This window comes from Physella acuta, unplaced genomic scaffold, assembly GCF_028476545.2.
Source record: "Physella acuta isolate Inbredline_101_S28 unplaced genomic scaffold, ASM2847654v3 ptg000114l, whole genome shotgun sequence".
Lineage (NCBI taxonomy): Eukaryota > Metazoa > Mollusca > Gastropoda > Physidae > Physella > Physella acuta.
In genome coordinates, this window is record NW_026731634.1 from 832021 (window position 1) to 848445 (window position 16425).

The 16425-nt window shown below is 32.4% G+C and overlaps 1 protein-coding gene across 1 annotated transcript; it reads left to right on the top strand.

Annotated features, from left to right (window-relative positions):
- The first annotated feature begins 2629 nt into the window (after window positions 1–2629).
- LOC131934613 (uncharacterized) lies at window positions 2630–16157 on the top strand. Its single transcript, XM_059290681.1, has 12 exons — window positions 2630–2730; window positions 4542–4655; window positions 5262–5369; window positions 5859–5960; window positions 7379–7486; window positions 8415–8465; window positions 8592–8702; window positions 10170–10223; window positions 11428–11538; window positions 11689–11920; window positions 12286–12765; window positions 14407–16157. Exons 1-12 carry the CDS (start codon window positions 2630–2632, stop codon window positions 15055–15057), a joined length of 2223 nt encoding a protein of 740 aa, XP_059146664.1. The 3' UTR covers window positions 15058–16157.
- Window positions 16158–16425: the final 268 nt, after the last annotated feature.

Sequence of the window (16425 nt, forward strand, 5' to 3'; positions counted from 1 at the left end):
TTCTTCTTCTTCGTTCTTAACATTTAATTTTGTAAGGGATTCCCTCCAACACAATTGGGTATGACGTGTCAACTTGTTATGCGCCATAAAGTTCGTTGACTCCATTTTCAGCCTGCCTTACTTTTTCAACCAAGAACAAACAAGTTAGCATGTGTTTGACCTTTGATTTGTCTCTCTTAGAAGAGCTGCTGTCCCCTGCGGCGCCCCTGCCTCGTCTGCCCGGGGTTCGAACTCGAGACTTTTCGGTTTAGCAACCATGAGCTTTACCTGTAAATTAACCAATATCTTCCAATCATTCACGCAGTATCCCCCCCCTCCAACACGGATATATCGATGACGTGTTGATGTATACCATCTTTCCCGCAGCTTCTTTTATGTGCAGCGGTGACGTCAGTAGTTTCACTTTCATTCTATTATTCCGGGAATTTTTTTTTATTTATAGCTCAAGGATGTCCTTTTATATTACGTGTTAATTTTTTTATTTTTTTATTCGTATATTAAGAGATCTAAGCATGTGCTACGTGTTGTTAACATGTGCAACTGTAAACTTAACTTTATATTAATTTCACTTTGAAACTTCAGTGATTATATTTTTAAAAAATAATAATATATTGCAGGACAATAAAATATATCATAAACACACACAGCCAACTCGTTGGTGATATTTTAATTGTTCAACTTGAATTAGCGTGAAACGGATCGTGTTTTCATTTGTGGAGGCGTGATTACAACTGTTATTTTACAAGAGAGTCTAGTCTATTTTTTGTCATTGGAGAAATTTCATTAAGAATAGAGGATACAGGTAGGTTGTTTTTTCCCGGTTCTATAAATAATCAATTATTTACTACATTAATATTAGCCCCTCATCCGAAGCCTAGCAATAACTCTTTGCTAAAGGGGCAGAACCCTACTCGAGAGAGAGACTAATGACGAGCAGTGCCATTATATTTTTTACATAAAGTGTAAAGACAAGCGGTTCTCTGATCGTTGTTGCCAGTCGCCTGACCAGAGAGTAGGCCAACTACCCCCCCCTACTCCGCGGAATACGTCGACCCCCCTGGGACGATATATATATATATATATATATATATATATATATATATATATATATATATATATACATATATATAATCTCCTGTATATCGTGACTTCTTGATCTTCTTGCGGGACAATGTCAGCCATTTGGTTAAGAGTCGTGGAAATGCAGTTGCAGGGATGTCCAAGGGGCCAGGAAAATTTTAAAAGGGTCGCCCAAGTGGTCGTCCATAAATGACGTCAAACGCGTAGGGGGGGGGGGGGTCCGTAATTTTGTGACGGTGTGTGATGAGGGGGAGGGGGTTCAGATGGTGCGACCTCACACTTTTGCATTATAAAAAAGCAATGTTAGAAAACGAATTGTAGACGTTATTTCGCGTTTTAAAAAACTGTTTTAATACATTGTAATAGGAATTGATTAAAATACTCAATTTTGACAGAGTTCAGACAAGATTTTAGAAAAATTTCGATGTTTAAAAAAAATAAATTCAACTGCAATTTTGAGGGGGGTTGTAGGCTGAGGTGTGACATCATTTTTTGGGGGGGGGGGGGGGGGTCTGGTTTTTTGTGATGACATGTGACGGAGGGGAGGGGGGGGGAGATAAAAATCGTCAAAAAAAGCGTGAAGTTCCCCAACCCCTGGTTAAAATTTTTATGATGCATTTTTCTCCACCAAAGTCTGAATTTTACGCCATAGTATGTAGGAATGCTACCATTGTTAAAATTCCAACAGTTAAATAAACCGGGAGTGATCTCCCCTAAACTTTCTCGAATATTCTTATATAAAATAACAGGGGATGGAAACTCGGGCTATAGACATGATTTTTAATCCATTTTAAATACTTAAAGTTTTAAAAATAGAATAAAATCTCGTAGACAAATTAATTGCACACCAAGTGAACGCGAAATAAAAAAGCGCATAATAGTGCGCAATATTATTAGTACTTTTAAAATTTACATTAGTTTTTTGAGAAATCGGAAGTAGCGTAAATTACTACTTCCTGTCAACGGAAATTACTCAAAATTTAACAGAAGGTAGAGAAATAGATCTTTTACTTACATGTGAAATTTCATTTATCTATCTGAAATAGTACTCAAGTTATAGGCTTTTAAAAAATTCAAAGTAGGAAAAGTACCACTTCCGGTTATCGGAAATCGCTCAAAAGTTGATACGGATCTACGATTTTGATAAAATACTTATATATGAAATTTCATCAACCTAGCTGTAACGGTACTCAAGTTATCGTGTTTACACACGGACAGACACACACACAGACACACACAGACATACGGACAAGATTGCAAAATTATGTTTTTCCGTATCAGTGAGGTGTAAAACGTCGAGATTTGTAAAAATCTCGATTTTTTTTTTTTGCACGATTACAATACTTTCTCTATACTACGTATATACGAGAAAGTAAAAAACCAAAGCAAAGCACTAATAGGACTATTAGCACCGTTTCTGGGGGCCCATTGAGATTATTTTTCCTGGGGGCCCACCGGGATATTTCCCGGTAGACCGGTGGGCAGTTGCCTAATGTATAGACTCAATAAGCTTTCATTTGTTAAATAGAAACGTTTTTTCTTTATTAGAATGTCCAGAAATTATGTTGACAATGCTATGAATAGGAAATTGGGGAGAGTCGGCATGCCACTAGGTTCTGCTGTGCATAGTGGAGGAAGCAGTTTTTCAGGGTAGGTTGATTTTAAAGGTATTGACCAACGTTTTTGCAATTATTGAAGACGAATTGGTTTATTGTATGTTTTAAAATACATTCAGCTGATTCGGGAATACATTTGCAAGTGGTGATAAAAAATCTTTGCTAAACTACATAGAATTCTATTATAAAACGTACCATTGCTTTATTTTTCACATTTCAATATGTTTTTCACTATAAAATATGAGTATGACTGTGATAAAAAACAGACAAAATTGAATTGCTAGTCAGGGGCGTAGCGAGGGGGGGGGCGGGGGGTGCGGACCGCACCGGGTGACACCATTTAGGGGGGTGACACCAAGGCAAAAAATAGCAAAACATATAGAGAAAAACTCGAGGGGGGGTGCAAATCGAAAGTTTGAGGGGGGGGGGGGGTGCAAATCGAAAACTTGAGGGGGGGTGCAAATCGAAAATTTGAAAGTTTGTCCCTGGGAAGGGTCTCTATGCCTCTGGGGGGGGGGGGTGACACCATTAAGTGCCGCACCGGGTGACACCCGACCTCGCTACGCCACTGTTGCTAGTTCACACAGAGGACTTTTCAAATTAGTTCTTATGTCATAAAACGTAAAAGGCTTCAAATGCTAAAATATCTGGCCAGAATGGCATGTAAACATATTACCTTCTTTACAAAAGACAACAACCGTAGCAGAAGACGTTTTTGCCTGCGTTAAATTATTTTTGAGTAATTTTTGACACTATTCGAGTATTCGACTAATCATAGATCTAGAATCTAGGATCTAGATTCTAGATCTAGTTTTTAACCAACTGTCCAGTATGAGTTAGACTCTAGAAACTCTAGATCTAGATCTAGTTACTAGTTACAGCAAGTTTCACTAGATTACTAGATTCTAGCTAGATTATTCTAGATCTTAGATCTAGAATCTAGATTCTAATCTAATGCTTAAACTTAAGTCTTAAATGGTAATCTATCGTTTTGGGTACGTAAAATCGCCCGCGGCTTCTAATGTACGAAAAAGTTACCTCATTGTCAAGGCTTTAATTATATAGATGTATATTTTGATATATTTGTGTCAAATATTATAGATAAATGAATAATAAACCTAAATCAATAGTTAAATTACTTAAATATATATATAGGCAAGAAATTAACTTTAAACAGCAGTGTTTACGAGCAGGATTTCCTATATAAACAGCAGCCATTTGTAAAATAGAGTTGCCTTCCCCTGAATCTTGCGCTGTAAGTTAATAAAGAAAGAACTTAAGATGGCTGCTATAGTAAATGAGCATGGTTGCATCTGTTGGAAACATCGCTAGTCTTCATTTATTATTGAAAAGTTTTAATTCAATTGTTTGAAAACAGGTAAATAAATGAAACAAGGAAACATTTTTGTATTTTTCAAAACATAAATCCTCCTCAAAATGTGAAATAATTATTAAAATTTAAGGAGTCACCTGTCTTTCACATTACTAGTCGCGGGCGATTTTACGTACCCAAAACGATAGATTACCACTTAAATAAATAGTAAATACACAGTCAAGATGATCTTTCAAGATGTCATCGCTCCACATCCTACCCGACAACCATTTAATTTATAACTAGACTCTAGATCTATAATAATAATATTAAATAATAGTAAACTAAAGCTATGCCACAACACTCAACCACAACTCCTGCTATCCTCCCCCCCTCCCCCCTTAAAAAAACAAGAACCACAATTGCGGAAATAGTATTGCAACAATGTGTCAGTTTTTTTATATATATATATCTGATATAAAAATCTATTTTATAAAAACAATGCTAAATGATTTTAAACTTTGTCTTTATAGTTCAAGCTTCAGCAGTGGCAGCAGCAGTAGCAATTTCAATACTTATGTAGATAATTCTATGAATAGAGGACTTGGGAGAGTTGGGATGGAATATGGTACAGCTGTACATTCAAGGTGAATTTTACTTACCTGTCTTACATTACTTACAATTTTTTTTAACCTACCTATGGTTGCATGATTAAAATGGTGTGATACCATGATCATTGTTATTGATATCATTTTAATTTTTCTAATTTTTAAAAAATGTTTTAGTAATTTGCTACTTTCTATTGGTATTAATATTGGAATAAAGACCTATATAGTAAGCCTTGGCCTATATATCATCATTAAGCTTTGTTTAAGTTTTTAAAAGAATTATTCATAGTAATTGTACAGCAGTTATTCCAACACTTAAGTCAGTATACAGACAAAAATTATGTTAGTGGGCCTCAATGGCGCATAACCAGTTGACACGTAACGCTTAATTGTGTTGGAGGCGTGGTCGAGTCGGCAAAAAAAAACTGATGGTTGATAAATTCGAACAAAGTCTTAAGTTCAAACCCACTGGCAGATAAATCTCGATCCCCTTCAACACTAATAATTAAGAACGAAGAAGAAGAAGAAGATGTTTTTATTTTCTCATTGTAATATGTATTAATTGTACAGTTTTATGTGATCTTATCTACTTTAAGTGATATTGAAGCAATATTATGAATTTATTTTTGTTCAAAACTTGCATAGGTCTAGCCCAAGTAGTAGCAGTAGCAGTTCCAAAACTTATGTAGATAACTCTATGAATAGAGGACTTGGAAGAGTTGGGATGGAATATGGTACAGCTGTACATTCAAGGTAAATTTTACTCAGCTATCTTACAATTTTAATTGTATTTATATAGTTGCAGGATTAAATAGATAGGTTGTAATGGACATCTTGATGAATTTGGTTGTATTAATTCAAAAGCAAATTTCTATCAAAATCTTAATGTCATTTTAATTTTTCTTAATTTAAAAACTGTTTTAATTATCTGCTACTCTGTTAGTATCCTTTTTTTAAAGACATATATTTGTAAGCCTAAATAGGATATTCTTTTATCTTGATGCATTGCTGTATTAAATATTTTAAACATAAAATATTTTACATTTTTTTATTGTAACAATTGCAATATTTAGTGTTTTATCTAGACAAATTAATGTTAGTAAATAATCTGTTTAGTGAAAATAATATTTTTAAAAGTGCGAATGTTGTGTTAAAAATTATACAGATTTTTGTGATCTTAACTAATTTAAACATTGACGCAATATTATAAAATGATGTTTTTCAAAATTTGAATAAATCTAGCGGAAGCAGTAGCAGCTGCAGTTCCAAAACTTATGTAGATAATTCTATGAATAGAGGACTTGGAAGAGTTGGGATGGAATATGGTACAGCTGTACATTCAAGGTAAATTTTTTCTTTTCAAGGTAAAGGTTTTCTTTTTGGATCAATAATTTTTTTTACTAGATTGCTTCTTCTTCTTTTATTTCTGTTTTTTCCTTTTGAAAAGATCTTAATTAAAAAAACAACAATAAAACAACTGTTCTGTAAATTTAAATAAAAACTGTCATAACAATTCTGTATTTTCTATTTAAAAGTTTTGGAAGGCACTTTTTTCTCATTGTTAAAAAAATTGTTAGCATTTCTTTTTTATATTAAATATTTCACTTTATCATGTTTCACTTGTAAACAGAGACTTATGTATAAGAACAGCGTAAATATTGTGTAATGCAAGTGCTATATAGATGAGGTAGTTTATCATTTAGTAATAATTGTTTTATTAAATAAAGTGTTGCCACAGAGTCATTTTTCAACCCATTATTTTTAATTGATTTTTTATGAATTATATCAATACTTTTTATTTGCAAAAGTTTTGTTTGATATTGTGGTTGGATGATAAGAGGGTTAACAGAATAGTCGCAACTTTTATTCATTCAATTAATGATTTTGTGTACAGCTTTCTTAAAGTAATTCAGGAATGAGTTTATAATAGCCTACAGATTTGGATAATCCTTTGACACATAATTCCCCCTTAATAAAATAAGTGGCTGTAGTTTTATATCCATTTAATGAGGCTAGTTGTTTCTAAATCAATCCTACTTGCTTAGACCCACCAGTATGAGTCATTAAAGTTATTGTTCACTGACTGCATACTGATTTTGTTTTACTTAACATATACATTAGACTTTAATATTTACAACACTATTAGATATAGATGATAGCTGAAGACAAAAATGATGAGATAAGCGTGGTACTTTATTAATTTAGAAAATCTATAATTTTTGGAAGGTGATCTAACCATTTTGAAATAATTTTAACAAGTATTGAAGGGCAACAAATAGGAATATTTAAGGTTTTTTGGATACTTTCAAGACCTTTAAGTAGGCCTAAATAGTCCTTCTGGTCATAAAACTAATTGGGGAATTAAACAAAAATTCAATATTTGGTAAAAAAATAAACCTATCTATGATAGTATATGGTATGCCCTAATGTGAGTCAAATCTGGGTGGATTCATGGATGTCCTACCAACTTAAGCCTGAGATCCGAACTCGAGACCTTAGGTTAGCAATCTTGTGCTCTACCACTCGGCCACACCACCCCCAGAAAGATGTTATTACTGAGCGCAAAAGACTATTCAAAATAGAGTTTGATAGTATTCTGGTTATTCTTAAAGGAACCAATCCCCATAAATTTGCTTAGCTTGTCAAGTGTAGGATCAAATAAGATCACATCCTATATTCTTGAAAATGCATTGCTGTTCAGGACTGTGGTGCTTTTATATTAGCTACATGTTTAACATAGAATTTTTAAATACTTTATATAGGCCTAGCTCAAGCAGTAGCAGTAGTAGTTCCAAAACATATGTAGATAGTTCACTAAATCGAGCGCTTGGAAGAGTTGGGTTGGAGCATGGTACAGCTGTGCATTCCAGGTAAATGTTTTTTTTATTAACTTTCTGTTTTATGTAGTATAGTATTATAGGAATAAATATATAGGCTCTAATCCTTTCACCCTTTAATGACATTCATAATGTATTAAGAAAAAACTAAGAAGGAAAATACAACTATGTATAATTTTCATTTTACTTAATTGAATTAATTGGTAGGCCTATATAGTATAATTATGTTTGAGATAAAGGATGCCTAATTTATGAGCCATGTTGCTTAGACTTAATTCCTGAATGATTGATAAACGAATTTATTTAATAAGTGGATATTGAGTTCTTCTTGGTAATTTTTTTTCTTTTATTAAAATATCACCATCAAATACCATTTAATGATCCACAATTTTATTTCATGTCTTCAAAGAAAAATTTCAATATCAATTTTTATTAATATATTTTATAAGATTTATAGGAACATATTTTTGTTTTAAAAATTTTTATTTCGCATTTAGTTAATGAATCATAAACCACTGTTAATGGGGATGGCTGACCTTGGTGTTTTTTTTAATTTGTCAATGCAATTTAATGATAGAGATTTAGTCTGTGCTTATACTAGGCTTATTTTATATAAATTGGAAATGGCTACTCACTTGACCCCCATAATGATATGTGTTTGTTCACTCTGGCTGCATAGTTTTAGCATTTTATGAAAAAACCCCCCCTCATGTTAACAGAACAAATCAAAATATAATGCTATTTAATATCACCACACACCAAAAAAAAAAAATGGCAGTTTACTATTTGTAATTGTAAAAGTTATGTCAGACACTTTATTTGAAATAATTTTTAAGTAAAGACTGGTGCTAATGTAACAGTTGATAACTCATCAAAGCAGAAAAATAATTCTGAATTAAAGTTAAGGGTAAACACTAAAAAAACAACTTAAAATTATTAAAAACATAATTCTTATTTACAGATCTGATAGCCTTAATGACAAGATGCAGCAGCTAACAACAAGCAGTCAAAGGTAATGTTAAAATTTTTTGACATGTTATATATGATAATGGTGCATTTATGGATTGAAGAACTCACTGTATCTCAGTATGGCATTTATTTCACATGGGTTAGCTATCTTTAATCTATTTCACTACAGCATGAAGGTGTATAAGGACAACCCATTAAACCAGAAACTTGGACGTGCTGGTCAACCATTTGGATCAATGCCACAATCTTCACAAAGTGCTAGTGCAGCTACTCCAAAAAAGTAAGACATTTGAAAATAATTTCAAAAATTGTATTTTTGTTTTTAAGTTGTAGACCTATGACCAGCAAACTACATATTTTTGACACGAAAATACAAAATGATATTGTTTGCAAGATTTTCAAGTAATGTATTATTAAATCCCTCTCAGTTTATGTCATTGATAACTTTAATCAGAGGCATAGCCAGCTTTACAGGTTTGGGCATTTTAAAATTTAAATACCGGTGTTGTATGTAACTGCAACTAGCCTCATCAGAATAATGCAAGACTGAGGTCAGGTGAAAGGACCAGGGTTGAACAATGGGATAGTCTCTCTTGTTCTTAATAACAAGCTCTACAAAATTACAAATGGGAAAACATTATACTGAGTGCCAGGAGGGACAATGGACAATGACCATACAAATGGCAGCATCAAGAATTTCAACATAAGCTAATCCATTGCAATGACTCTGATGACAGTTGTCCTGGCATCTTACCAGAATGATGAAGCGTTAGGTTGATAGACGTAATCATTCATATTGTAGTTTGTTCTTGATTGGACAAAGGCTGTGGAAGCAAATCCAAAAAGAAAAGCAGGCTGAAATAGAAGTCAACTGCCTTTACAGCGCATAACAAGTTGGCACGTAATACTTAATTGTGTTGGAGGGAATCCTTTTCAACATTAAAATTAAGAATGAAGAAGAAGAAAAATAATTATCTTGCTACTACACTAAAACTCTACATCACTTTCCAGGAGGTATTTTACATTAATTTCATCATAAAAATATCTGGAAGCCTAAATACAGGATTTTAAAAGTTGCTTTAACTCATTTGCATCCCACTTATGCAGTTACCAATTCATGAAAGCCTTTTGGTTCAAAAGAAGTATTAAAAGTAGGATGTTGCTCACCTACAACTAGATTTTGAAGATGTCCTACTGAAAGGGCCTTCATTAACTAACAAAGGCATAATGATGCTTACCTCAATACAGAGATGAACACCTGAAGTTAGGCACAGATGTTCACTACTTTTACACAACTTTATTAAGCAAAAGGTGTAGCCTAGACAAAAAGGCACTTAAATGACATAACCGAGCACTAAACTAAATGTGAGAAAAAGGAAAGAAGATTGCAAGCTAGGCTTTTTCTAAAACTCATCTCTGAAGATGATTGATGGCACAACATTGAACTCAGATGTTAAATGTTTGTAATGAATGAGTTTTATTATTGTTACATATTCCTGCCATCCCTAACTTACATTATAGCTCTAGTTGTATAAGTCTACAAAAAGTTGCTTCTGTTCCAAACATGCCCTCGTGTGTCACCCTGGCTATGCCTCATACTCTACTGTAATTATTTCACAAAAAATATTAAACATAACTTTAAAGAAATTTTAAAAATTCAAATGTGTTTAATATAAACTATTAACCTGTTTAATAAAATAAGTTGTAAGTAGTTAAAATCTAATTAAATTTATTTAATTATTCTCAGATCTGACAGCAGTCATGCCTATAGAAATCAGCCATCAGCATCAACTGACAGAAGGTGAGAAAATTTATTGCTAATCTGAGTTTTATTTTTGGCTCCCAATTTTAGGATAGGCTCAAATATTGTGCTCCGTCATCTATGAAAGGAATGCATTGAAGTAGCAGGATTATCTATGGCCATATTAAATGTCTCCTTAAAATACATACAAAAGCCTACTTAACAAGATGGATCATCTCCTCTTCCAAAAACTTTAAGAGTAATACTAGATAATCAGTTGCAGCCTATTTCAGTTGTGTTAAAACAGTTTTATACAAATTGCTGCTCTGGATCTATAGACAGATTATTTGTCAAAAATTAATGTTAAACTTGAATTTATCTACAAGTCTTCAAATGTAACTATACAAATGATATCTCATTCAATACATGAAAGATTATGCTAAAAGCTTTCAATGCAATGTCAAAGCCAATTTATGCTACAACAGCATTTTATGAGATGATTTTATTTCATCATGTCAAACTAGGAGGCCCTATATACCCCCCTATACCCCTATTTATCAATAAAAAATGAGTTTACATGAACTATGCTTCTTCACTGATGTTGACTTACCATGTCAAAATTAATTAGTAAAAGGTTGTTGTCTTTGTTTACAACTTTATCTGTTCAGTGACTTCTTGATGAATGAGATAAAATGATGGTTTCTTAATAAAGCATACTGATGATAAATTGGTAAAATGACTGAAGAAAAGTAGGAGATCATCAAAGCCATTTGCTTTGAATCTTGTTATGAAAAGGGAATATATGATATCCAAACAGAAGTATTGTAATGACATTATCAATGTCCTAACCATTGCAGTTTACTCTTTTAATCACTATAACTATTGTTGGATCCTCATAAAATTTACATGTCTTCTCTTAGTCATATGTGCAATCTAATGTCAGTAAAAACTGCTGTCTATAAACTTCTTTGTATTTCCTCTCCATAGTTTTAAGTATTGGAACGACAAGAGCAGTTAAATTCTAGAAATAATAGAAAAATGTCATTGTCTTTAGATGACTCAAACCTATCTTCTTTCATCTATGGGTATGGGTTCTGATAGCTTGGAAGGTTTGGTACTTCTGTACATTCATTTTATTGTAAAAGTTGATGTTGACAAAAAAAATATTTAAGTTTATTTTCACTTGGTGGCCAGCCTAGCATGAGCTCAACTAACTCTTGACAATCTGACCTAACCAAATATTATCTATATTGGTGAATTACAGTATGAAGGTTTACAAAGACAACAAATTAAACAGGAAATTAGGACGTGCTGGTCAACCATTTGGATCAATGCCACAATCCTCACAAAGTGCAAGGGCAGCTACTCCAAAACAGTAGGATATTTGAAAATCATTTGTTTATAAAATACATATCACATTCATTTATTATTTTTGCTTTAACATCATTTTTTTTTTTATATATATATTGTAATACCTATATTTTAGACTAATAAACATTAGAGAGTATTATGTTGTATTTTTTAGAAGCAGTTCAGCAAGTTATTCAGGGAAAGTGTATGTAGACAATGACTACAACAGAAAGCATAACAGAGTTGGTAAACCACTAGGTAGTGTGCCAATCCCAGCCAACACCCAAGTGTACAAGGACACACCTTTGAGCCGCTATCTGGGTAGGGTTGGGAAACCATGGGGAACTTGTCCAAACAAGAGTTTGCCCTATGAACATTTGATGCAAATGCTGATGCAATTGAGAGATGTAAGGAACATAAAACATTATTTTTTTTATAATGCTGTGAGAAGATATAAATAACAATAGTTAATTTGCATGTTATTCAAACACCTTAGATTTTTAAATAAAGGGGGATAGTTCATGTCTTCTTTTTCTTTTCTCATCTAATCTAATGTGGTTTTTGATTCTCTATGACATCTGATCTGTAATAAGATTAAAAGTTGATACTTTCATGGAAAAACACAATGAACTTTTAGTGTTATAAGTGTCATATTAGATAATATTAAAGAAGTTATATATTCATCATAGATGTGTGTATATTTTGAGGTATAATAGTTATATTTTCTATATAATAATTTTCTAAACATTTGTTCCCATTTCTTATTTTTTAGGATGAAGAAGTCCCTGATGATATTGCAGAGGTTTATGAAAGAGATGAAGTGGCAGAAGATTTTATTGATCATTTCATGGATCTCAGGAATCGTGAAAGAACTGTCAGAGAACAATTAGAAGAAAAAGGAACAAACTGGAAGGCACCAACACACAAATCCTCTCACACTTTTGAGAAATACAAGGGCGCTATCATTCGATTTGAAGAGCTTGAATTCATGAACAAGATAGGGCATGGAGGATTTGGTGATGTCTACATGGCTAAATTGATAGATGGGCAGGTTGTAGCCGTGAAGAAGCTGAGAGTAGAGCGAGTGTCCCAGAGAAGGCGCCAACAGTTTGAAGATGAGATTAAGCTGTTTTGTACCTTGCAGCATCCAAATATTGTTGGATTTTTGGGAGCCTGTGTGGTGAGCCCCAATCTGGCCATTGTCATGGAATACATGGATTTGAGCCTTCATGAAGCTCTGCATAACAAACAGGTTAGTTATATCTTTTATTTTTCATATTCAGATTAATAGTTTTAATTTAGAACCTTATTACATGTTGATTGATTGAGTGAGTATATCAGTGAATATAATATATTTCTGATTGTTGATTACAAGCCAGCAGTAACAAATAGCCTTAGCCATCTCAAACAAAAAACTAATGTTTTAGTTTGTTGTAAACATATAACATCAGGAAAATATGCAGTGCTTTTGCTCAGTGGCTAGTTTTTTCTTTGGTGGTAGGTTGGGGTAAGCTGTGTCTTGACAAAATGTGTGCTTAATTTTCACAGAACATCCAGTGGTCATTTCCCATCACTCCTTTACCTAGTTTATCAAAAAAGCTTTGGTCTACTAAAAAGAAAATGCAGAAGTGTGACTTTGATGAACCTCCTAACTCCCCCTCATTACAAAAGTCAGATACTCTCCTCCTCCTAGGATATTTATAGATGACCCCTACTAGGTTCAAATAGAGAATTATGTTTAAGAATATAGAAGAATTTAAATACACTTAGTAACGTGAAAAATGCTTTGGACTTTGAACAGGAAAAGTCAGTCTGTAAGTAAATAAAAATATTGAAAAGAAGAAAAATTAACATTCTAGCTAATAAAGCGAAAGTGATCTCCCCTAAACTTATTCTTAAAAAGTTCTACAAATTTTATTCTATAAAGTCACCAAAGTTTAAATATATTAACAATAATGTCAAAAGTATAATAATATATTCATCTCTTGTAACAAACCAGACATAAGGTCATATCCATCTTGCAAAGAGGGATCATTTGTTATCTCCCCTAAACTTATTCTTAAAAAGTTCTACAAATTTTATTCTATAAAGTCACCAAAGTTTAAATATATTAACAATAATGTCAAAAGTATAATAATATATTCATCTCTTGTAACAAACCAGACATAAGGTCATATCCATCTGGCAAAGAGGGATCATTTGTGATCTCCCCTAAACTTATTCTTAAAAAGTTCTACAAATTTTATTCTATAAAGTCACCAAAGTTTAAATATATTAACAATAATGTCAAAAGTATAATAATATATTCATCTCTTGTAACAAACCAGACATAAGGTCATATCCATCTTGCAAAGAGGGATCATTTGTAGAGTTTTTTTTCCTGAAGAACCTTCAGTTTACTTTTTGAATTAATTTTACTGTACAATGTTAATGGACTAATCAGTTGAGTTTATTCATATGAAATTTATTTATTCCAGAGATCAACTTCTGGCCCTTATAGTTTTCTGCATTGCTTGCATTTTTGAATACATAATTATTTTAAAATTCACTAAGAAATGTGAAATTTGTATGAGCATAAAATAAATGGTAAATAATAAACAGAATATGATGTGTGGGTGGGAGAGGGGGCATGTGGAATTTCACATTGGGCCTGAAACAGTAGTCTCCTACTCAATTTGGTAATACAACTCAATGGTTAGGTACAAGGCAATTGGTTGCTGATGTGGATTTGTGTTCTTGGATCACGGCATGCTGCACTATTTTCTGTCTTCGATATTTCTATTCATTTGTCTTGATATATCAGTTTAAAACTACAAATACTATATGTTTAATATTTCTATCACAAATAGGCCTACACGAGGTCTAAACATATTTAAATGTTGTTTATTCACAGGTAGATTTTTTAGACCAGGATAAACTGAATATTATGAGAGATGTATCCCAGGGACTTGACTATCTACATGGAAGAAAGATTGCTCATTGTGACCTGAAAACACAAAATGTTCTGCTCAACAACGTTCCTGGGCAAGAGACAACCAACTCACAGGGTCAGCTCATTGCAAAAATTACAGATTTTGGTCTGAGTATGATGAAAAATGAAGTGGAGACAGGTACCTCTTCAAAACAAGCAGTGAGTAACATTGGAACACCAAGATATTCAGCACCAGAGGTTCTCCGGGGTGAATTGTTGAATGTGGAGCAGCTGATGAAAGCTGATGTTTACTCTGAAGGTCTACTCATCTTGGAGCTGGTGGTTGAGGAAATAGCTTTTGAAGATTTGACCATACAACAGCTGAGGGTCCAAGTTGGGGAGAAAAATTTGAAGCCTGACATTCGCCGAGGGCTGACACTAGACAAGCAACTGAAGGAGATGTTGGAGAAATGTTGGAGCAGCAAACCAGATGACAGACCATCATCACATTCTGTCTGCCTGATGGTTGATAATATTCAGCACCTATTGAAAGAGAACAGAGATAATTCTAGTACTAGTAGTAGTAAACTGCTGAACTCCTCTTTTAATTTGCATTCACTTAATTTTGATTAGCAGGTTCTGTTGACCATGAGAAGCTATCCATTTGCTTTAGACAATGGAACTTATACTATAGATAGCTGACCAAGCTAACTTTAACCCTTTTATTTTAGAACTGTCCAACAAAATTAGACCAAGTTATTTTAGATTTCTGAAATAATTCATGGACAAAAAACTCTTTTTCATTATATATTTCTGACTGTATACATGGAGAAGATAAATATTAGATTATTTTAGGGTTAGCCCTTTTGTCAAAACAATGTGAGATTCTAGATGAAAAAAGTGAAAGACTGGACTAGAATTACTAAAACTCACTAAGGTTAACCTATAGGGCCCATTTATTGCATTGAAAGATTACCAGTCCTCTGTACTAAATTTAGTAAATAGATTTACTACTTTACCACTAGTAAACACTAGTTTGCTATCAATGTACTTTACTATTTTCTCCACATATTTTTTAAAGTAAAGCTGAAACAGTTTTCTTTGTCAACTAGATCTAGATTATTCTTCAGTTTTATATATTTATATTCCTTACCTCAGATATTAAAAACAAACTGTCTTAGTAAATTACTTCTATTTTGTAATATGCTATTTAAACTTCTAGAATTATATTTTACTTTTTATGATGGATCAGTATGTATTGACATACTCTGGTTTTTTAAAAATCCTATACTTATTTAACCACAGTATTGTAATTATGTTCATCCATTTCATCCTGTTTTTTTGTTTTACTGAATATTGAACAGATAATCATATAAAAAAAATATCAATGGCAAGCAGTCATTTTGTTTAGTGTTTTAGTGTTTCATCACACATCACTTTTTTCTTTAAGACGTTTTAAAAGCCTACTGTCTAATCACTTCCCCTTATCGAACCATTAATATCATTTATGATTAAAATATGCAAGTAGTAAAAGTTTTTTACTAGACTCTTTTATTTCAACTGAACAAAAACCATACCCTGATGATTTAGACTTGTGTGTTAGACTTTGTGTTAATTATATCATATGAATTGTATGAATTATATACTTATATTGTACTTCATAGGTTAAAAAAAGATATATATATATATATATATATATATATATATATATATATATATATATATATATATATATATATATATATATATATATATATATATAAAGTTTTATCTATTAACGATCATTATTAGTTAAAGACGTCAGGGAAGGCATTCCTGATTTTAAGCTTTGAGTGTTAAAATTCATGCTTGTAATGTTGAAGAATCCAGTGGTGTTGTTTTTAAAAAAATTCTGTTCTACATGTGAAGCTTTTTATGTATTAAGTCTTTTTAAGTCTTACTTGAGCTGTGATATTTATCTTTTTGGTAATACTTTTGATTAATAGCCAGTGGTGTTACAGT